General features: G+C 41.4%; 1 protein-coding gene across 30 annotated transcripts in view; it reads left to right on the top strand.

Annotated features, from left to right (window-relative positions):
- Positions 1-23,752, top strand: part of LOC116980442 (ABI family member 3 binding protein) — a 250,562-nt gene that overhangs the window by 193,770 nt on the left and 33,040 nt on the right. For 27 of the 30 annotated variants that reach the window (XM_033032679.1, XM_033032666.1, XM_033032680.1 and 24 more), the window contains 2 exons: positions 10,956-11,015; positions 19,311-19,379. In XM_033032679.1, coding sequence (XP_032888570.1) covers positions 10,956-11,015; positions 19,311-19,379 — 129 coding nt within the window. The remainder of the gene's footprint in view (positions 1-10,955; positions 11,016-19,310; positions 19,380-23,752) is intronic. The other 3 variants (XM_033032676.1, XM_033032663.1, XM_033032662.1) reach the window with 1 other exon arrangement.

Raw genomic sequence — 23,752 nt, 5'->3', positions numbered from 1 at the left:
CTCAGCTAGCCCCGATAATCCACGCCAGCATCCACGGCCGCCAGGGCGGGACAGAGCATCGGCAATCAGGTCGAGCTTACCGGCCACATGCTGAACGTCCGTGGTGAATTCAGACACGAACGCCAGATGCCGCTGCTACCGGACAGACCAGTGGTCGAACACCTTGGCCAAGGCGAACGTCAGGGGCTTGTGGTCAGTGAACGCCATGAACGGCATACACAGCCACTCGAAAAGGCTAAACGGGGTGATGGTGGTGGTCTTAGGCATGTCGTCAGGGTGACCGGGAATCTGGTGGTAGCCCCGTGCTAGATCCACCTTGGAAAAAATGTGGCGCCCTCCAGATGAGCCGTGAAATCCTGGATATGTGGGACCGGGTAGCGGTCCGCGGGCATAACGGCGTTCAGGCGCCGATAATCCCCGCATGGTCTCCACCCCCCAGATGCTTTAGGGACCATGTGCAATGGGGATGCCCACGGGCTATCTGAGCGCCGCACGATTCCCTTGTCCTCCATCTGTCTGAACTCCTCTTTAGCAATCCGCGGTGGGAATATAGTGCACCACCCCATGCTTAAGGACAGTCACACGAAAACGGGGGGGGGGGGGGTGCGAAGCCCCGGGAACTCGGCAAGCAGGGAGGCATATGGGCCATCTCCATCGGCTACCACGCTCAGCTGCGGGCTGGGAGGTTCCGCGGGCCACTGGCCTGGGGCACACCAGTGGAACGAGGTGCCTGCCCCGCACGTCCACCAGTAGCGAAAAGGCCCAGAGGAAGTCGGTAAAAGTCCAGGAATATGGGCGGGAGTCAAAGATGAGGGAAAGCGTCCGCGTGCCATACGTGCGGATGGTGCTACTGTTGACGGCGGTCAGGACGGGGTCTCGCTTCTCGTGTGTCCAGTCCAGTCGGGGGGTGGATTCTCACGACAGCCCGGAGTCCACGAGGAAATAAATTCCGGAACGGCGGTCCCGAACCTAGAGGCGGTAATTCTGGCCGATCGCGATAGCCTCTACTGATGGTGGGCCGAGGCATTTCCCGCAAACGAGCAGGGGGGGGGCGCTGCATCGTCGGGCCTATGCACCCCAGCATTGGTGGTAGTAGCACCACTGGCGCTAACCCCGATCTCTGGCGGCCGGCTGCAGCGCGGCGACAGTTACGGAGGGTTGGGCGTCTCTGCGAGGCTGCTGGTGCACGGGTGCGGACACCCGATTGATGGACCCGCCGTCCTGCTGCTTGGCGAGCCATAGTTCGTCGGCCCGTTCGGCAAGCTGCAGGGGGTCGGCGAAGTCCGACCCAGCGAGGAGCAGGCGGATGTCACTGGGCATCTGCTCCAGGAAGCCCTGCTCGAACAGCAGGCAGGGTCGGTGGCCGTCCATCAGAGCGAACATCTCGCTCATGAACGCGGATGGCTTCTGATCACCGAGGACGTCCATATGGAGCAGGCGGGCGGCGTGATCGCGGCGGCTGAACCCAAAAGTGTGGAGCAGGCGGGCCTTGAGGCCCTCGTACTTGCAGATTGCTGGATCCTGCAGGTCGGGCAGCAGGTCTCTTGGCTAAGCGCCCCGACCACGTAGAAATATCGGGTGGTGACCGCGACGATATTTCTGAGGTGGAATTGGGCCTCCATGTGGGTGAACCACACTTGAGGCTGCTCCGCCCAAAAAACGGGCAGTTTCAGGCCCACGGCATTTTACTGGGGAAGCTGGGCGTCGCAGTTAGCGGCGGCTTGCATGATCGAAGTCCGAATAAATGATCGGACTGATGGGGTCACCACTTTGGCGAGTCGAGTCGATTGAGTAAAGTAAGATTCTTTATCTTGAATGACAATAAAGCGATTTACTCAAACGCGTTTAGAACAGCCAAAAATACGAAGCTCCTTCTAACAGGGTGGAGCGTGAATGAATGCTATACAAAAGCCCGCAAAAACACTCCCGCGATCACGTGAAAGGCCAGGTTTGACAGTTTTCCCATGAACTGCACATTGTTATCACATTATTACTTGATGAGAAGAATTACAATGAAGTGTGTTAGAACACAGAAGCGTACAGCCCAGGAGCATGCCCTTCAGCCCACAGTGTCTGAGCCAAACATGATGCCAGATTAAATGAATCTCTGTCTGCATATGATCCATATCCCAAATTGTTAAGTGGTATCGTGTTCCTATCCTTATAAAACAATGTACCTGATTTATCATAGATGGACGTTATAGATGGAAGTTTTAATTTGACCTCATTTTAGAGAGAGGTAAACTATATATTCTCTGTGCAATGCAGATGACAACAATTTTAATACAAAGCAGAATTTTTTTTTGCTTTGTTACGCATTAATTAAATACAGCAATTTTTCACAGAAGAATTATTAATCAAATAGTAATTTTAGCTTGAAAGGTTTTTTTTATTTGCCAAGATATATCTTGTTACACTTTGGTGTGAGTTACTAAGCCAAACAAGCTAAGTTGAGGAATCGTTTTCTAAGCTACGGGCAGGAGTAATGCCTCTACCCTGTTTTCGCAATGAGCACTCAAACCTGCTCACTGCTATCAGAATGGACACCACCTCCATTAAACCTGTCCATTTTATACAAAAGCCAATGGACCAATTGAGAATTAGAAGTCAGAGGTGACAGGCAGAGACTATTACTTGGATCATGCAAGGTATCTGCTTTCAGTTTTTACTCTCCAATGACTAAGAGCAAACAAATTGATGTGTGAAATATTATATACTCAGATTTTGCACATTTGCATATGCAACTGAAAAATTTGAATGTAATTTTCTACTGTTATGGAGTGAATCTAAAAGTAGATGCCCAGCTGAATTAAATGAACTTGTTCCAACGTGCAGTTGTTTTATTGGCAACTTCTTTAACATACTTCAAAATAAATGAATTAATAATCCTATACTTCACATCCAATCCTTGGATTTTTTTTGTGAGAAAATCAAGAATATACATTAAAATTGCGTTAAGTTATGATATGAACTCATTTAAATTGAAATGACCAAGCATTTCAGATGCAGCCCTACAGTTCAATACTTCCAGTCATTCCTAAGGAAAATCATAGCAACAACAAGATAGTATCGGTTTGAGGTTCAAATGACAATGAATAAATATTGTATTGTATTGTATTGAATACAGGAAAGAGATCAAGAAACCTTGTGCCATGGCATCTGGCCAACAGCATAGCACTAATGCCAGTAAGACAGGAATTAGTTGTTGACCTGGGGATTGGAAAAGAGGTGGTGTAGGGGTGAGGTGACAAAACCCAGTCTTCATCAATGGAGCTGCTCAGAAAAAGCCATCAGCTTCAAGTTCCTAGGCATCCATATCATCACAAACCTAACCTGATCCTTTCACGTTGATGGAGTGACCAAGAAAGTGCACCAGCATATTTACTTTCTAGGGCTCTGAAAAGCATGTCCATGAGGATTCTCTATAACTTTCACAGCTGTGCTATTGACAGTATTCTGATGGGATGCATGTCAGCCTGGTATTGTAACTGCTCTGCTCTTGGCCGCCTGAACCCACAAAGAGTGTGAATACATCACAGGCTCATCATTTCCTTCCATCCAGTCCATCAAAGAGGCTGGAAGTATCATTAGGGATACCTGCCACCTTGGCTAATCTCTTTTCTTTCTTCTACCTTCTGGGAGAATTTACAGGAGCTTGAAAGCTCAGACTTCCAGTCTTAAGAACAGCTTCCCCATAGCTATCACATTCCTGAACTAATTACCTCTTTCAAACCCTCTTCCTGGAGGTCTGGCACATACTGTTGGTTCTACCTCATACTGTTATCCCTGTGCAAGTTTCAAATCAAGAAGCACAACTTCCACGTTACTACTTCACGTGCATTGTTTTGCAATATTACTTGTCCACTTGGATCTACATCAGCATAACTAACAGTTACTTTGCACTGTAATCCAGTCATTACTATTTATATATTTTTAATGCAACAAAGATGTTAAAACATTTATTCAATTATTACATTGATGTATGATATCTTCTATATACTGAAACTATTCTGCATCAAGAAATTGAAAAATGTACTGAAGCTGGCCTGAACAAAATATTTTATCTACTCATGGGTATATTATATTAATGCTGTAAATTAGAATTTTACAAAATAATTCTTCAGTACACATTGTATAGTTTTTATTAGCTTGTTATCTCCCCCCCCCCCCCCACAGAATATTCCTGTAGTATTGTCAAAATATATATTTTTGGTGGGGGGGGAAGAATTAAAAATTGCAGATAAATGGTTGATTGGGTAAACTGTGTCTATCAACCAGGATATGAACTAACATCCATTTTTTTTTCCTTTGGGAAGACATGGAGTGGGGGCTTTTGGTTGGAGGAGGTAATGCGATGTAATCTCCAGGCATATAGCCAATCTCTCGGCCACCTTCCTTTCTGTTGGTGTGGATCTCTCCCTTGTCACTTTCCAGCTTGGCTGCACTTGTGCTCCATTCTCAGCTGTATTGCTTGACTCCGGCTCTGATCTTTCTCAGGCTTGTACATTGGTGATAATGCCTGAAATTCCCACCCAGATATGGGCTAAGCTGTCATTTGTTGACATTGGCTGGTGAATTTTAATTTACTTTGGCTCGTTATTTGTATTTTAATTGCTTCTGTACAACAAAGAACTTTTCCAGCATGTGTTCTTATGGGATGTTCAATAGCAATTAGGGTTGGGTAATTGGAATATCAGGCAGGGAGAGACTTTTAAAGTTTAATTTATAAAAATACTATTCAAATTATTTAAAAGACAAAAGAATCAATGGGTATCTAGAAAAGAAGGGAGGGTCTCGACCCAAAACATCGTATGTTCATTCCCTCCATAGATGTTTTATGGCCCAGTGGGTTCCATCAACATTTTGTTTTTTGATATGGGAATATTACTCTCTGACATCCTTAATCTCACAAATGGGACAGTGACTGCATTCAGTTTGAACTGTACGACTGCATCAGTTAGGCAAGGGTAAACTGCACAAAACAATCTCTAGTTTGGGAGGCTATAAATTTGACTCGTATAAGAAACACAACATTTTAAAAATGTTGTGGATTGTTCTTCTAGTTGTTAAGGCTATATGGACAAAACTTTAGTCTGCATTTATTCCAAATCCGGAATGCTTAATACAAATCTGTTGCTAAAGGTGGCAGACGTCCATTTCTGAGAGGTGAACAAGCACAAAAATTACTCGGGGTATGAAATAGTTGTAGATGAAAATCTGTTTCTTTTTTTGATTTATACTGAACTATTATGAAATATTACCCATATCCGTGCCAAATTATTCTATTTATAGTTCTATGTATAATCAATGAGAAGGAAAAAATCATTAGGGTTAGTGTTGCTTTTTGCATAGATTTATTGAACTTTATGTTTGACATAATAAAGTATTAATTTTACTGTTGCTGAAAATCAGATTTGGTTGGTTTGAATAACAGAGTCAAATAAATCTAACATAGAGCCAGCTAGCTGTTTCCATTACTTGCTGAAAACCTGCCACTCCTTCCATTACTTCATCACACCAAAAGCCAAACCATACAAATTCCTATGGCTATTGGTTATGTCATAGTAGGACTCAGTTCAGACTGCTGCTTAGGTTTTGGGTTTCCAATCATTTGCAAAAATTACAAATTGAAAAATTACAAAACAACATTTGGTAGATGCAAATATAATGTAAAATAATCATCTTGCCAACATCAAATTGTTTGTATTAAATGTACTGAAGGTATGCATTGCAGAAATGAGTGCCTGATGTATTCAGACTTCCCATGTGTCTTTAAGTTTGCTCAGATTTCTTTCTTCCCCCAAGCTCTCTGGTCTTCATTATATGCAAGCATGAACATGTCGAAAGAATATGCGATGTAGATTTAATAGATGGATGTAAAATGGACAAATTCTAAATGTTTTGATAGATCTTCCTTTATTTATTGAGCACATCATTTCTGGTATTTTCTTAAAAATAGCAGGGCAGTTGGCTTCTGGTTAAAGGAGATATATTAGCTTCATGGTAATATTTAAAGGGCAATTGAATGACATCTAATTTACAGACATCACTGAACATTTAATAAATTGAATTCCTGCAACATTCCCACAGTGGTAAGAGCTCTGCCACTAAATCTGAAGAAAGTTACAAGGGTTTCCAAGACGGCCAGTAAGTAAAGACATCAAAATAATGCACGCTACTCTGCAGGAATGGTAGTGGAAAAGGGAAAGTAGGATAAATTTGACAAAAGGTAAATATTAACATTTTGAACTAATTACATTTTGGGAAATAGAGACCACTGAGGACAGGGTGAGAATGACGTTGAGAAAAAGTATGAACAGTGGATTTTTAAGTGAGTTGCATTTTATGCAGGATAATGCTCAAGAGTTAACAAGGAGTGTATCAGAAAATTTGAACTGAACAATAATTACATTTAGCATGACTGCTTAATATGAGGGTAATATGAGGGAGAATCAAATAGTGATGAAGAGGTAGAAATGTGTAACAATAGACAATAGACAATAGGTGCAGGAGTAGGCCATTTGGCCCTTCGAGCCAGCACCGCCATTCAATGTGATCATGGCTGATCATCCCCAATCAGTACCCCATTCCTGCCCTCTCCCCATATCCCCTGACTTCGCTAACTTTAAGAGCTCTATCTATCTCTCTCATGAAAGTATCCAGAGAACTGGTCTCCACCGCCCTCTGAGGCAGAGAATTCCACACTCACAAAACTCTGTGTGAAAAAGTGTTTCCTCATCTCCGTTCTAAATGGCTTACCCCTTATCCTTAAACTGTGGCCCCTGGTTCTGGACTCCCCCAACATCGGGAACAACTTTCCTGCATCTACCGTGTCCAAACCCTTAATAATTTTATATGTTTCAATAAGATCTCCTCTCATCCTTCTAAATTCCAGAGTGTACAAGCCCAGCTGCTCCATTCTCTCAGCATATGACAGTCCCGCCATCCAGGGAATTAACCTTGTAAACCTACGCCTTAGAGAAAAATCAATGGCCTCCCAGTAGTCACTGGGCCCAGCGACCTTCTGGATTGTTCCTTCACTAGTTTCCACCACTGGGAAGAATAATATAACGGTTGCAGGACACTCATTCTCTTTGCAATTAACTCTCAGCGCTTATTCTCAGATGTGGTGAATCAGCAGGGGTTATCAACAATTGATATCCCATTGCCAAGAAAATTGTGTAATTCACCTCCATTGGAGGTGACAAAAATGGATTAGTCTAGGCTTAATGTGCTGGAAACCAATTACAAGCACTAAATGTTGCAAACGCAGAGTAAGAGACCTTCACCTTGAGAGATAGGAATCTTAAAGGAATTGGGCCCGAGAGATGAAGACTAAAGGATTTTTGTATCAAGTTAACACGGAACAGTCAAAGCATAAAGTTGACTTTAGTGTAATTTTCCAATCTGGCACGGTAAATATCTGTCAAGCTTGAAGGGAGGTGAGATGATGTGAAGGAACCCAGGTGTTTGTTTTTACCAGTGCTCCTGACAGGAGTAAAACTGTTATAAACTCCTGGTTTATGAAGTGTGGCAGAATTGTGAATCCCCAGAAAATTGGTTAATTTACTTCATGTTGCATTTAACTTTGCAACTTTTCACCTATTTCTTCACCATTATTTTTAAGAATGTACTGCATTTACCACAAAAGAGGTAAAACTGGTAATTGAAAACTTAATTTACTAATGTGATCATATGATTATGCCAACCTGTCAGCCCAGAAATTGAACTAATTGATCTGTTCAATTCATCTCTCTGTCCATTGTTTTGAAGTTTTATAAATCTTATATTATGAAATGTATTTCCTGTTTTTCTCCTTTGTATTTGATTTCTCTCTTTCTCTCATAATCTACTTTGGTCACTTTGATTTTTCTGTTCCTTTGCTTGAAGTCACTCAATTCCCCCTTTCTTATTTACTCTCCTTCTCTGTTCTTTATTTCTAAGTTCCAAAATGGTATTGGTAAGAAGGCACGCATGGTGAGATAGTTTCCTCCATTCATTAAGGCCAGGTACCTGATGACGCCGCTATGCATTTTTTAAACTAAAACACGCATCATTAATGGGGATCGCTTGCATTTTCTAAAATATATTCCAGTTATGAATACATTGTAGCTATCTGCCTTAATCTGAAACTCTTTTGTACTTGTGTAGGATCCACAGAAATCCACTATAAATTGCTTGGAAAATGATTGAGATGTAATAAGAGAGTGTTAATTGAAAATCTTGTAGTTAAAGGGGCTTTAGGGAAGAGTAATCATACTGTTGTAGAAGATTGAAAGTGATTTAGTTTAATTGGAAACCAGGCTCTTAAATCAGGATAAAGCAAACTAGAAAAGCATGACTCATGAGTTGGCCATTGTAAATTGGAAAGCAACATTAAAAGATGTGACTGTACGCCAGCAGTGGCTAAATTTTAAAGAATTAATACATAATTTATAAGTAATATATATTCTTCTAATGCCAAAAAAAAAGGGAAAATGCCCCAGCTGTGGCTAGCAAGACAATTCAAAGATATTATTAGATCGGGAAAAAAAGGTTTATAACATTGCCTAAAATAAACCTGAGGATTGTGAAAAATATAAGAATGCAAAAAAAGAAGAGCAAGACATTGATAAAGGAGAGCAGGCAATGCTTATGTGGAAAGTAGAAACAGATTGTAAGAGCTATTATAGATGTGTAAAATGAAAAAGATTAGCAAATGTTAATGTGGACCTGTTATGTAGAGGCAGGAGAAATTATGTTGTAGAATAATGAAATCAAACCATTATTTTGGGCCTGCTTTCATAAACATTGAAAACATCCATGAAATAGTATAAGATAATGGCTTTGGAGCAAAAATTAGCAAGATAAATAAATGAATGGACCTGAAAACCAATAAATCCTCGGTGGTTGACGATCTGCATCCTGGGGTTTTAGAAGAGGGTTTAGAAGAGGTAGTCATGAAGATGGTGAATGCATTGGTTCTGTAATGGTTCTGAATTGGAAGACATCATATTTAATCTTACAATTTTAAAATAGAGGGAGAGAGAAAACTGGGAGCTATAGACCAATGAGCAGAAGAGAATAGAGTGACGTAATTAATGTAGTATATTTGGTCTTTCAGAAGGCCTTTGATAAGGTGCTACGCAAGAGATTATTGATCAAATTTGAAGTAATATTCTGGTGAGAACAGAAAACAGAATAAGATTAAAAGGAGGCTGCGATACGGCAGGGATCACAAGATGTTCACAATTTGTCAATTATTTGAAGGAAGGTTCAATGTAATGTAATCTTGTTTGTTGCTGTTACCAATCTAGTAGTCATGGTAATTCAGCAGATAAACATAATGTGTAAAATGGGAGATCAGATACTGAACAAAATAGAATGTTAGAGTACTTTTGAAATGATGAAAGTTTGAAGGGAGTTGGTGTGCATCAATTAGGAAAGCAAATGGGTTGTTGGCCTTCACTGCAAGAAAATGTAAGTACCAGAGTAATGTGCTTCACATCAGTTGTATGAAACTTTAGTGAGGTTATATTTGGAAAATTGTGTGCAAGTCTGATCTCCCTTGCCAAGTAAAGATATTCCGTGATAAAGGAAGTACAGCAAATGTTCACCTGATTGATTTCTGGGATACGAGGATTGTTATATCTGGAGCGATCAAGTAGAGAATGCCTGTGTTCGCCAGAATTTAGTAGAATGAGAGATTATCTCAATGAAGCATAAAATTCTTAAGGATTTGACAGGTTAGATGTTTGCCCTGGCTGGGCTCACTGGAGTCAGGGATTTTATCTCAAAACAAAGGGTTTGCCACGCAGGACAGAAGGGAGAAGAACAACCAAAGGGTAGCGAGTCTTCAATATTCTCTGCCCAGAGAACTGTGGAGTTCAGATGCTGAGTGTACTCAAGACAGCTACTGATTTTTAGATATTAAGTACCAAGGAATGAAGTTAATGCAAGTAAAAAGGTCAGCTATATTATTATTGAACAATAGCAGGCATGAGCTGCCAAATGGTCTACATCTATCCCTATTAGTTATGTTCACAAGCTTTGAAAAAAAGTTCATAAATGAATAGTTCAATTGAAGGTAAAATAAATTTGGTACCTTGCTTATTTGAATCTAGTGCATCATCTTTTCCAATTTTCCAAAATAGTTTACGCCTGAACTTTTTAAAGGATTCTTTGGTGCTACCCCTTAGTGATAGTGCTATGCAATCTTCAGACAGCTTTAAGGGGCTGCCCTACTGCGGCGACCTAATTGGCGAGTTTAGAAGGGTTTGCCCTCGACACATACTCGCAGCATGGTCGCCACGAGGTCCTAGGAGGTCTTTGTAACTCTTCTTCATGCTCGAGAGTAGTCCCCGCGTACTCGAGGCCTCAGCTAGGTCGCCACGTATTTTTGCTGAAAAATGCCCGCGAGTAAAAAACGGTTGCCGTGGAAAAAATCGATTTTTTAAAAACACGTAGGTTTAGTCGAAGTAGGTCGTAGTAGGTCGGCATGTTATTCGTAGGTAATCGAGGGTAATCGAAGGTAGTCGTAGATAGTCTTCAACCTAGTCGAAGGGAGGTCGAAGGGGATCGAAAGAGGTCGTCTTCACTCTCCACTATTCGGTGGCAAATTTTCCCGAAGCTAGTCAAAGCTAGTCTTCAACATAGTCGAAGGAGGTCTTCTACATAGTCGAATGAGGTCCTCAAAATGACACTTTTTCAAACTCTCCTAAACTCTTCAAAACTCGCCAATTAGGTCGCCGCAGTGGGACAGCCCCTTTAGGTTGAACAAAACAATGTGAAATTTTATATAACAGTCTGACATTTCAAATGCAGATATTTTTTTCTCGCCAATATTTTAAGATTCCAATTGCTTTTTCGTGTTTGCATAAAAATGCAACAACAGATGGTCAAGTAGACGTAAGATTATTAAAAAATAATGTGGCTCTTCATCATCATTTTTCATTTTATTTTGCTGACCTCTGCAGGAGCTGAGACAACATCAACTGTTATTCGATCATCCTCCAGTAGTTCTGGCACAACGCAAGGTAAGTAATGATTTACAGAACTAATAACGTTTTTTCAGAAAAGTAACTCTTTAAGGGCGCCTGTAGTCACCTAAACATTTGCTTAAGTGAGACAGGCCCTTTACTGGGATCACTGGAAAATTATATAAGTGGTGGCAGATTTGAAAAGTTTTGTCCCACTTGATACCCGTCAAGTTATGTATAATATCTGTTGAATTCAATCCAAATATTCTAGTTATTTTTGAATGCTGTATTCAATTGTCGAAGGCTATGTTTCTCACTTTTGAATTTTACAATGGCGGGATTGACGGATATCTACTAAATTAATTTCTTGTATATAATGGATTCTTATCCAACATGTGTACTGAGACGAATTTAGACGCACACACATGCTGCTGATAATAATTACAAAATAATTCAAATTAATGCATATGGAAAATATCATTTAACATTTTGGTCCAAGCTTCATATGTTTTTTGTTATTGACTAATCCTTAGTAATTATAGAGTTTTGTTTTTGCAGCCTGAGCTACGAAATGTGGAATTTGCCAAGTCAATAAAAAAAATCAAATGAATGATTATTTACGATGGCAATGCAAATTACTTTGCTGCCCTTGTATAAAATTGTTATCTAATCTTGCTTTTAAGTCTACATTAGACAAAACAAAAATAATGTGCTGAGTTTGGCCTGAATGTTAAATTCAAAATAATTAATGCGTTAATGTGAATACATGGAGTCTAATTGTGCAGCAACTAAACTACCTTTTGGCCCACCATGTCCATACCAGTATTTTTACCCATCTACACTAATCATATCTGTCTTCATTAGGTCAATATATTTCCTTGCCTAGCCTGTTTACGTGCCTGTAACTCACTTTGATGTAGTGATTATATCTGACCACCACCACTTCCTTTGGCAACGAATTTCAGAAATCACCACTCTCAACTTTCCTTTTAAGTTGGTTCCTCTCACCTTACCAATGCCCTTTTGTTTTTGATACTCTGGTGAATATCCTCTGCATTCTCTGTAGTGTGGCAACCGGAACGGCACATAACTATCGAAGGGCTGTCTAATCAGCGTTTTAGAAATTTGCAACACTACACAAAAACGTTTAAACTCAAAAATATGAAGGCAAGCCATATGCTACTGCACTACCTACCCGTGGAGGAACTTTCAGGGAACTATGGACTTGAATCCCAAGGTTCCTCTGTTCATCAAGATTCCTTAGTGTCCTACCATTTGCTGCATATGTCCTACCCTTATTTAACTTCCCTAAATGCATTACCTCACACCCTGGGCAGCACGGTGGCGCAGCGGTAGAGTTGCTGCCTTACAGCGCCAGAGACCCGGGTTCGATCCCGACTATGGGTACTGTCTGTACAGAGTTCATAAGATCTCTCTGTGACCTGCGTTGGTTTTCTCCGGGATCTTCGGTTTCCTCCCACACTTCAAAGACACACAGGTTTGTAGGTTTATTGGCTTGGTATAATTGTAAATTGTCCCTTGTAGGATAGTGTAAGTGTGCGGGGATCACTGGTCGGTGCAGACTCGGTGGACCGAAGGGCCTGGTTCCGCACTGTATCTCTAAACTAAACTAAACTATCAGGATTTAATTCTACCTGCCAACACGTCACCCAATTTTCCATCCGATCTACAGTCTTAGTCAACCTTACTCGCTATCCACAACACCATCAACTTTAGTGGTCATTGACAGATATACTAATCAAACCTCTGACTTTCACATCCACGTTGTTACATCATTTCTTTTGTTTTCATATTGTGTACCATTCAAATGTATTGCTCTTTGCTGGGAAACTAACTACGTTAACTGCTATCAATTCTATTTAACTTCGGCTGAAGGGAGTTATGCATGGTGCAAGTTATGGGAAGAAAGCTGACTTTCTCCAAACACTAATACAGGTCTGATATCCTATGGAATGCGAAAAACATAATGTGGCCGAAAATCAATGAATATTTTTTGCAATCTACTGGTGTTGCCTGGAATCTGCATCAAATTGCATGCATTTTAATCTCATGGGTCTGATGTATGATCATTCTAAATATATTTTCCAGCCGTTATTTATATGAATGAGGAAATGAATATGAGTACCATGTGATATAGGCAAATAGTCAAATTTTAGGTATATACGGAGTTTTTATCTCAAATAGTGAGTGCGGACATTGCACCTGACAATTATTCAGATTCAGATTCAGATTCAGATTCAACTTTAATTGCCATTGTCCGTGTACAGTACAGAGACAACGAAATGCATTTAGCATCTCCCTGGAAGAGCGACATAGAATATGATTTGAATAAATATTTACATTAGCATATATACAGACATAGTATTTTTCCTGTGGGAGGAGTGTCGGGGGGGGGGGGGGGGGGGTGATTGGCAGTCACCGAGGTACGTTGTTGAGTAGAGTGACAGCCGCAGGGAAGAAGCTGTTCCTGGACCTGCTGGTTCTGCAACGGAGAGACCTGTAGCGCCTCCCGGATGGTAGGAAGATAAACAGTCCATGGTTGGGGTGAGAGCAGTCCTTGGCGATGCTGAGCGCCCTCCGCAGACAACGCTTGCTTTGGACAGACTCAATGGAGGGGAGCGAGGAACCGGTGATGCGTTGGGCAATTTTCACCACCCTCTGCAATGCCTTCCGGTCGGAGACAGAGCAGTTGCCATACCATACTGTGATACAGTTGGTAAGGATGCTCTCGATGGTGCAGCGGTAGAAGTTCACCAGGATCTGAGGAGACAGATGGACCTTCTTCAGTCTCCTCAGGAAGAAGAGACGCCGGTGAGCCTTCTTGATCAGAGTTGAGGTATTGTGGGTCCAAGAGAGGTCATCGGAGATGTTAACACCCAGGAACCTGAAGCTAGAAACACATTCCACCTCCGTCCCGTTAATGTGGATGGGGGTGTGCGTGCCGCCCCTGGACTTCCTGAAGTCTACAATGAGCTCCTTGGTCTTCTTGGAGTTAAGGGCCAGGTTGTTGTCAGCGCACCATGCTGCTAAGTGCTGGACCTCCTCCCTGTAGGCCGACTCGTCGTTGTTGCTGATGAGGCCAATCACCGTTGTATCATCTGCATACTTGATGATGGTGTTAGTACCATGTACAGGTGTGCAGTCATAGGTGAAGAGGGAGTAGAGGAGGGGGCTCAGCACACAGCCCTGTGGAACGCCAGTGTTCAGGGTGAGGGTTGAAGAGGTGTGCTTGTCTAACCTAACAGACTGTGGTCTGTTGGTTAGAAAGTCCAGTATCCAGTTGCAGAGGGAGGGATCGATGCCCAGGTTACCGAGTTTGGTGATCAGTTTAGATGGTATAATGGTGTTGAATGCTGAGCTGTAATCGATGAACAGCATTCTTACGTAAGTATCTCTGTTGTCGAGGTGGGAGAGGGCGGAGTGAAGTGCCGTTGAGATGGCATCCTCCGTACTCCTGTTCTTGCGGTAGGCAAACTGATAGGGATCCAGTGTGGGGGGTAGGCAGCTTTTGAGATGTGCCAGGACCAGCCTCTCGAAGCACTTGGTGATGATGGGGGTAAGTGCAACTGGGCGGAAGTCGTTGAGGCTTGCCGCAGTGGAGTGTTTTGGCACTGGCACGATGGAGGTGGTTTTAAGGCACGTGGGGACAACTGCTTGGGCAAGTGACAGGTTGAAGATGTCAGTCCAGACGTCTGTCAGCTGCGCAGCACAGGACCTGAGCACGCGCCCGGGGATGCCGTCAGGGCCAGCAGCCTTACGTGCATTAGTCCTACTCAATGCCACGTATACGTCGTAGGGGGTGAGTGTGAGGGGTTGGTGATCGGCAGGGAGCACAGTCTTGATGGCTGTCTCTAGATTGTCCCTGTCGAAGCGGCCATAGAAGTGATTAAGCTCCTCAAGGAAGGAGGCGTCGCTGGATGCGGGGGTGGTGTTGGAGTCTGTAGTCCGTGATGGCCTGGATGCCTTGCCACATGCGTCGGGGGTCGGAGTTGTTGTTGAAGTGCTCCTGAATCCTGAGCTTATGGCAGTGCTTGGCCTTCTTGATGCCCCTCTTCAGGTTAGCCCTGGATGAGCTGTAGGCTCGTGCATCGCCTGACCTGAAAGCGGTGTCCCGTGCTTTCAGCAGTAGCCTGACCTCGCTGTTCATCCATGGCTTCTGATTCGGGAATATGGTCACCTGTTTGAGGGAGGTGACACTATTGATGGTGGAGTTTATAAAGTCCAGAATAGAGGATGTGTAGGAATCAATGTCCGTGTGGGAGTCAAGGGTGGCCTGGGCTGCAAACGCCTTCCAGTCAGTGTTTCCAAAACACTGCTGAAGTGTGAAGTCCGCTTCCTCTGACCAGACTTTAACTGTCCTCACAGTTGGTTTAACCCGTCTGATGAGTGGGGAGTACTTAGGGAGCAGGAACAATGAGACGTGATCAGACTGACCAAGGTGGGGGAGGGGGATTGCTTTGTAAGCTTCAGCCATGTTGGTGTAGACTTTGTCCAGTGTCTTGTCTACTCTAGTGGGGAAGGAGACATGTTGGTGGAATTTGGGGAGTACAGTCTTCAGGTTAGAGTGATTGAAGCCACCCGCAACAATGAAGGCTGTCTCGGTTGTTGATTGCTAATGGCAGTATGCAGCTCTTTCATTGCAAGCTTGGCATTAGCATCAGGAGGGATATAGGCTGCAGTCACAACAGTGGAGGTGAACTCTCTGGGCAGATAGAACGGTCTGCATCTAACCAAGAGGAACTCAAGGTTAGCTGAGCAGTGACTCTCGATGATGGTGGAGTCCGTGCACCATGCTTTATTTACATAAATGCACAGACCCCCACCTCTGGTCTTACCGGAGTCTGATGTCCTGTCCGCTCGGAGTAAATGACGCCCCGATAGCTGGATGGCGCTGTCAGGAACGTCAGTGTTGAGCCAAGTTTCCGTGAAGATCAGGATGTTGCAGTCCTTGATCCAGTTGTGGGAGGTGATCCTTAGCCGGAGTTCGTCCATTTTGTTTGCCAGTGAGCGCACGTTGGCGAGGAAAAGGCTAGGAATCGCTACCCTGTGTGGGGCTAGCTCTAACCTGGCCTTTAACTCACCTCTGCATCCCCGGCGGTGCTTTCGTACGCGTCGCCGTCTGTTGGTGCTTCTGGTCGGCCGAGCTGGCTTGTTACAGCCCCGCAGCTCTGCTGATGGTCTCGAGCCCCGGGGCTCACCTGGCGTTCTCCAGCCCAGCGGGTCGGGTGGCGGTCTCCAGCTCCACGGGTAGGGTGAGCTCCACGGGTCGGGTGGCGTTCTCCAGCTCCGCGGGTCAGGTGAACTCCACGGGTCGGGTGGCGTTCTCCAGCTCCGCGGGTCAGGTGAACTCCACGGGTCGGGTGGTGTTTTCCAGCTCCGCGGGTCGGGTGGTGTTCTCTATGTCTGCTAGTGCAACGGATTACTTATAAAATGTAAATTATAACATTAGAAATTGATCCTCAGTGGCAACTGTTGGAATGTGTGCTGTTTACCCCTAAAATGAAAAAAAAATGTGAGGGTTTAATGTGATTTACAGTTTTGGCAAGTTTATTGGCAGCAGAGAAAACAGTTCTTATATTCTTATAGTAGTCAATACTTGAAAAGCAAACATTATAACAATATTCTCAAGTCAAGTCCAGTGTATTGGTATATGCACAAATACTTGGGGTATAGGTATAATGAAATATTACTTGCAGCAGCATCCTAGGCACATGAACTCAGACAACACACAAAAGCATTAATTATAGATAAATTACACAGAAATTCTAAAAAACAATGAAAAGCAAAAGACTGGGGAAAAAAACATGTACAAAAATACACAATTACAAAACAATTGCAATATAGTGCAAGAGTCAGCCATACTGCTCCATTGCCAAAGTAGAATTAGGGTTGTGCATATCGATTCACAAATCTGATAGTTGTAAGAAAATAGCTGTTGCAGAACCTGGTGGTGTGAGACTTCAAGCTTTTTTTATTTCTTACCCAATGGTGGCAAGGAGAAGTGGGCATGGATGGAAGTGGGGTCCTTGATGATAGATGCTGCCTTCTTGAGACAGCATCTCATGTAGATGCTATTGACGGTGAGGATGGCTATACCTGTGATGGACTGGACTTAGTCCACCACTTTCTCCAGCCTCCAGGCCACAATGCAATGGGTCAGAAACTTGCCAAAGTGCATGTGTAGAATTTTATTTGAGTATTTGGTGACATGCCGAATCTCTTTAAACTTCTAAGAAGTAGTTCTCCATGATTCCATCTATGCACCAGGTCATCCTAGATATTAATTTCCAGTAATTTGAGTTACTAACTCCCTTCATCGCTGACCCACCAATGAAAACTGGCATGTAATCTCCCACCTTTTCCTTTCTGATGGCATAGATTAGTTTTTTGGTTTTATTGACATTGAGTGATAAGTGGTTGTTGTGGCTCCAGTCGACCAGGTGTTCTATCTCTTTCCTTTACTCTGAGCCATTACCATCCATGATTCTGCCAACACCAGTGGTGTCATCGGCGTTTTTTTTACATGGCATTAGAACTGTGCTTATGGAGTAGAGCAGGAGCTAATCATACAGCCTTGAGGTGCACCCATGTTAATATTAAGTGAGGAGGAGATGTTGTTGCCAATCTGCACTGATTGAGGTTTGCTGATAAGGACATACAGAATCTGGTTACAAAGGGTGGTATAGAGGTCCTGGGTTTGGAGCTTGGCGATAGGTTTGGAGGGGAAGATGGCATTGAATGCTGAGCTTAGTCCATGAACACCAGCTGACGTATGTATTCCTGCTATCCAGATGGTCCAGAGCAGAGAAAAGAACCAGTCAGATAGATAGCATCTACTATTGAGCTGTTGTGGCCATAGCCATATTTAAGTGGACCCAGTTCTGAGGCATAAATATATTTGTGCCATAACCATCCTCTCTAAGCTCTTAATTACCAGACAGTAGTTATTTAGAGGGCTCACCATACTCTTTGTGGGTACCTAGACAAATAGTTGCCCTTTTGAAGCTGGTGAAATCTCGGGTCGGAGGAGCAAGGGGTTGAGGATGTCCTTGACTACTCTAGCCAGTTTAGCTTTAGCACTCGTTGTGGTACGCCATTTGGGCTGAAAGATGCGCTGATTCACCCTCTTTATCATCAACCTCAGAGACCGAGATCACTCGGTCGTCAGGTGCTGTGGGGGCTTGTGTAACTGTTATTGATTCTGCCTTTCAAAGCGTGCATAATTCTCTGCAAGTGTTCAAGGTATTCATGGCAATTGAGTAATTTATTAAGTTTAATTGGAGTGAATGGATTATTTGTGTTATGCAATTAAAAAGTGTCTAATTTAGTGCTTATGCAGATGTGCTAATAATATGTTATTGTATTGTCAATAAAGCTGCATTTTGCCCAAATTTTAATCAAGGATTATACCTTTAATTCATATTTTTCTTTTTTAATTACAAAATATCTTATTTGAATTAGTCTTGAACAATGCTAATATTGGTACTAACGCTACAGAATAACCCTAGTTTTTCTGGATATAGTTCCATGGCTCTAAATAATGGCAAAATGATAGGACTCTTACTGGCATGCATTATTAATGGCGTAATATTAAGGTGGGCTTATAATAAATGCATCAAAATTCTCACTCCTTCAATTGCTTATAACAGAATCAAGCGTGTTATAAACATTGGACTGAGATTGGAAGCACCTCAACTGGCCAGGTGTCCAATTAAACCAAATGGATTTATAAGTAATTTCAATGAAACAGAATATTAAAGATTTGTTAGCTATGATTTGTTGAGATCATTTATCACAAAGAAAACTGAGGAACATTTGAAGCAAAAACAGAAAATGTTGGAAATGTACAGCAGTAAAATCAACATTCACAAAGAGAAAGTATATGCAAATGTTTTTGTTCTATATGTTTCATCAGAGCTGAAGACCTAAAGATAAGTTACTCTGTTAATAAAATTGGAGTAAATAGAAATGAAAAACTGAAACTAAAATAAAAAGCAGAGGTTATAAGTTTTAAGGCAAAATATTATGTAAAAGTCCCATTCCAAGCTTTGTAAACATAATCCACATGAATACTCAGCAAGTTTGTGGAATTTATGCTCGTTATTTTTTTTAGTTTTGTGATTTAACTAATTTTGTATTTCTTCACTCGTATACTTTCAGTGGTTGTCTTTTGGTTTTAATTTCTGATGAAACAAGTGAACTTGAGTCTTTGACGTACCTGCTGCATGAGGCCAAACTATTTTTACAATAGTTTCAATGTTTCCTTTTAGGTTTTGTGTACACAAAGCCAGAAAGTTACCATAAAATTGCTTTCTTTTAAATTTATTACAGACAAACCGCCTGTCTTCAGATCAACCCCAGTATCTAATATTGATGGCCAGGGGCAAGAAAGATTTAGAGGTACAGTATTCCTGTCAGCTTGGCTCAGATGGGAGCATCCTTGCCTCTGAGTCGGAAGGTTGTGGGTTCAAGCCCCACCCCAAGGACTTGAGAACATAATCTATGCTGACACTTTAGTGCAGTGTTGAGGGGATGTTACATTATCAGAGATGCAGTCCTTCAAATTCACTATTAAATTGCTGCCCAGTCTGTTGCCAACAGTGGTTTGGGCAGATATTAAAAGCAGCATGGTACTATACTTGAAGAGCAGGGAGTTCTCCTGTCTTAATCAACATTCCTCCCTCAATAAAACCAAACTATGGTCTTTCCCTACAGCGCTGTTTTGTGGGACCATGTGTGCAAAATGCCAGCTTTGTCTGTCTGCGTAAGCCTATGCAACAACAGTGAATTTAATCTGTTGCGTTTGAAGTACTTAAGAATGTTTGAGAAATGTGATAAGGTATATTAAGATGTGATATTTCAAGTTAATTCTATCTTCAGTTTCATATTGGAAAGTATGAATGTATGGTTGATAGATATTTCTTTAAAGCAATTTCCTAAACTGGATAATTTCTTGGATAGGATGGAATAATATCATTTCTGCCAGTGAACTGTTTCAATAAAATGTTTTTTCCATCATGTAAAACCATCTGAGTTCCAGGATCTAATGAGATGCAGAGCTTTTTCATAATCTGTCTATATTGTTTTATAGACAACTTTATTAAAGAAACCATAAGTACGATTGGTGTGTACAATAGAAAAAATCATGATGGTCTGTTCAGGAGTGGAGGCAGGGTATCTCACTGTTGTATGATCAACAGATTAAGAACCTTTACTTTGATGACTACAGAAATAATATCATTAAAACCATTAAACATATATGAATTAGTCTGAAACATTATTTTGAGTGGACAAATTACAATGATTTAAATTATAAATAGCAAGTAGCATTTGATCCAAAAGCAATGACAACATTGAACATTTTCATATATGTGGGCCACTGAAAGCAATTCTGATGCCCAAAAGTCATCATGTTTTCAAAACAGTATGCATAAAGTAAAAGATTTATAACTTTTCTCATTTGATTTGAATCCATAAAATTAGTTCATGGAAGAAAATAGATCATAAAAATACTGTATATAGAAAGAGACACGTGGACCCTTGTAGCTTTGCCAGAGCTGGCTCTTCTCATTTCCCTGCTCATTTTCAATCTAGTTATAATCTTCCTTTTCAAGTCCACTTAAAATTATGTTACAGGTTTTCCCTTAGTGATTATCCTTATTCTAACCATCTGTGATATATGAAAAATCTTTTAATTCAACCCTCCATTCTTTCAGTGAAAATCATCAAGTTATTGATGATTTTACTTTAGGAAAGGGAGAAGGTCCAAGGGATTTTCAAAAGTCAGAGTTTGAGAAAGCGGATAAATGTGAGTTCAAAATCGGATAAATGTGAGGTTATCCACTTTGGTAGCAAAAACAGGAAGGAAGATTACTATCTAAATGGCGTCAAGTTGGGAAAAGGGGAAGTCCAACGGGATCTGAGGGTCCTTGTATATCAGTCTATGAAAGTAAAAATGCAGGTACAACAGGCAGTGAAGAAAGTGGATGGCATGTTGGCCTTTATAACAAGAGGAATCGAATACAGGAGCAAAGAGGCCCTTCTGCAGTTGTACAGAGCCCAAGTGAGACCACACCTGGAGTATTGTGTGCAGTTTTGGTCCCCTAATTTGAGGAAGGACATTCTTGCTATTGATGGAGTGCATCGTAGGTTTACAAGGTTAATTCCCGGTATGGCGGGACTGTCATATGCTGAGAGAATGGAGCAGCTGGGCTTGTACACTCTGGAGTTTAGAAGGATGAGAGGGAATCTCATTGAAACATATATGATTGTTAAGGGCTTGGACTCACTAGAGGCAGGAAACGTGTTCCCGATGTTGGGGGAGTCCAGAACCAGGGGCCACAGTTTAAGAATAAGGAGTAAACCATTCAGAATGGAGACAAGGAAACACTTTTTCTCACAGAGAATGGTGAGTCTGTGTTATTCTCTGCCTTCAAGAGAGCTAGATAGGGCTCTTAAAAATAGTGGAGTCAGGGGATATGGGTAGAAGGCAGGAACGGGGTACTGATTGGGGATGATCAGCCATGATCACATTGAATGGCGGTGCTGGCTCAAAGGGCCAAATGGCCTACTCCTGCACCTATTGTCTATTGTCTATTATTGCCATGTGCACAAGTATGGTGAGGTACAGTTACAATGAAAACCTTGGTTACATTAACCTGGACTCAATATTATTGAGTCAACAGTCATCTGAAACAATCTTCACCGGTTTTTTTTTCTCAAACTCTGACTTTTGAAAATCCCTTGGACCTTCTCCCTTTCCTAAAGTAAATGTACTTCATTTTCTTTTTAATCTCTTCAAAAGAAGAATCTGGTATTCCTGGCTTGATTTCAATTATCCACTGCAAATTATTAAGAAAAACAAATTAAATTGGTTGAACGGAAGCATAAATTTACAATTGCTAATTGTCATTGAGCAACTCATATTCTCTGTTTTACACTTTGAACTTAAGAAAACTTATTTTTCCAATTGATAGCACGTGTCTTCTCATGTGGTAGTGTATATATGCCTGTTAAATCAAATTCATTGAGTTTGGAAGCAGAGTACACTGCTCAGAGTATATTCCATTACATCTTTAACAATGGCAGTTTTAAATGAATTTCTCCTATGCCCATACCCTCACAATCACAGTTAACTCATGTGCTATATTACAACAGTATATACACTTTAAAAGTGCTCAATAAAAGTAAGCTTATGTGGATCATTCTGTGAAAAGTGTTTTTAGAATTGCCTAATTTTACTCTACAATTTCTGGACTTTTTCACCCTTCGCTATGAGCCTGCAACCTTTGCCACCTGACAACCATACTATTTTTTTTAATAATGATGTGTCATTGTTATCTTTGTCCAAACATCCTTCTTTGTCCACTATTGTGGCTTGATGACAGATTATGGTAGAAAATAATTGAGACGATCAACAAAAAAAATCATTCATTTTCCAAGAGCCGTGTATTTATTTTAAGGTAATCCACACTATATAATGTGAGACCTAAGAAATCTGTTTAGAAAAATTCTTTTGAGAAATATGAAACCTCAGCAGAGCCCAATTTTCAGAATGTGTGGCTGATGCATTGACGTGTTCAACATCTGTTTTTTCTTTTTTTCTTTCCAATTAAGTATCAGAATCCATGACATGCCTCCTAATATCACTAGCAGTAACCTTAAACTGAAAGCTAATTGGCAGCATTCTTAACCTAAACTGAATATATCCAAAATGAATATTAGAAGTAAGGGTGAAGTAGGAAAACAGATTGTCGACAGAAGCAAAAGGTATCCAAGGAATTTGTTTGAATTATGTAAAAAGTTGAGTATTAAAGGCCAGGTAGTTCCTTTGAGGGATACATTGGATAGAAATATTATAGAGGATCAGGAAATGGCAGATGTTAAATGTATTTTTCACATCAGTGTTCAGAAGTGAAAACCATGAACAAAATCCAGATGCAGTTATTTGGCTTAGAATCTGTAACACATGTAAAGATCAATAAAGTATATATTACAAAGAAACTCAGAGAATTAACTGAAGAACACTTGCATTGGATAAGATATACCCCAGACTCATCAAGAAATCAGCCAGGAAATAGACGAGACTCTTGGTAATATTTTTGAGAGTTACATAAATTGAAGAGCTCTACCTGGACTGGCCTGTAATGAATGCTTTTCTGATGGAGTATTCAAAACAGGAATAATTGTAAACGTACTTTGGGAGTGTATATTATAAAATGTCACTAGTATACATTTAATGACAACTAGTTTGGAAATAAAAGAGCACATCCGGTAAATTTACTGGAATTCAGAGAAAATGTGTTCCAAGTAATTTAAGATTCACAGTTATTAGTTAATTGGACAGCTGGATTAAAAACCGTCTTGCAAACTGAATCCACTGGACTGAGCTGTGGATGTCCTTCTCTTTAAGGAGATCAGGGAGAATCAGTGAGTGTGATATCTCTGGACATTTGAAAAGCTTTTGAGGAGAGAGCACCCATAGGTTGTTCCGTAAAATAAGGTCCACAAAGATGCAAGTAACATTAGCATAGTTAAAACTTGATTCAGCCATTAGTTTTATGGGAAAGTATGAGGTTATACAGTGTCAGAGATTCATAGAGCCACACAGCATGGAAACAGGCCCTTCAGCCCAACTCTTCCATGCCAACCAAGATGCCTCATCTAAGCTAGCCCCATTTGCAACCATTTGGCCCATATCTCTTTGAAACTTTCTTATCCATGCACCTGCCCAAGTGTCTTTGAAATGTTGTTATTATATCGGCCTCAACTGG

This window comes from Amblyraja radiata, chromosome 14 (genome assembly GCF_010909765.2).
Source record: "Amblyraja radiata isolate CabotCenter1 chromosome 14, sAmbRad1.1.pri, whole genome shotgun sequence".
Taxonomy (NCBI): Eukaryota; Metazoa; Chordata; class Chondrichthyes; order Rajiformes; family Rajidae; genus Amblyraja; species Amblyraja radiata.
The sequence above is the reverse complement of the archived record's forward strand: the minus strand, read 5'-3'. Positions and strand labels throughout refer to the sequence as shown.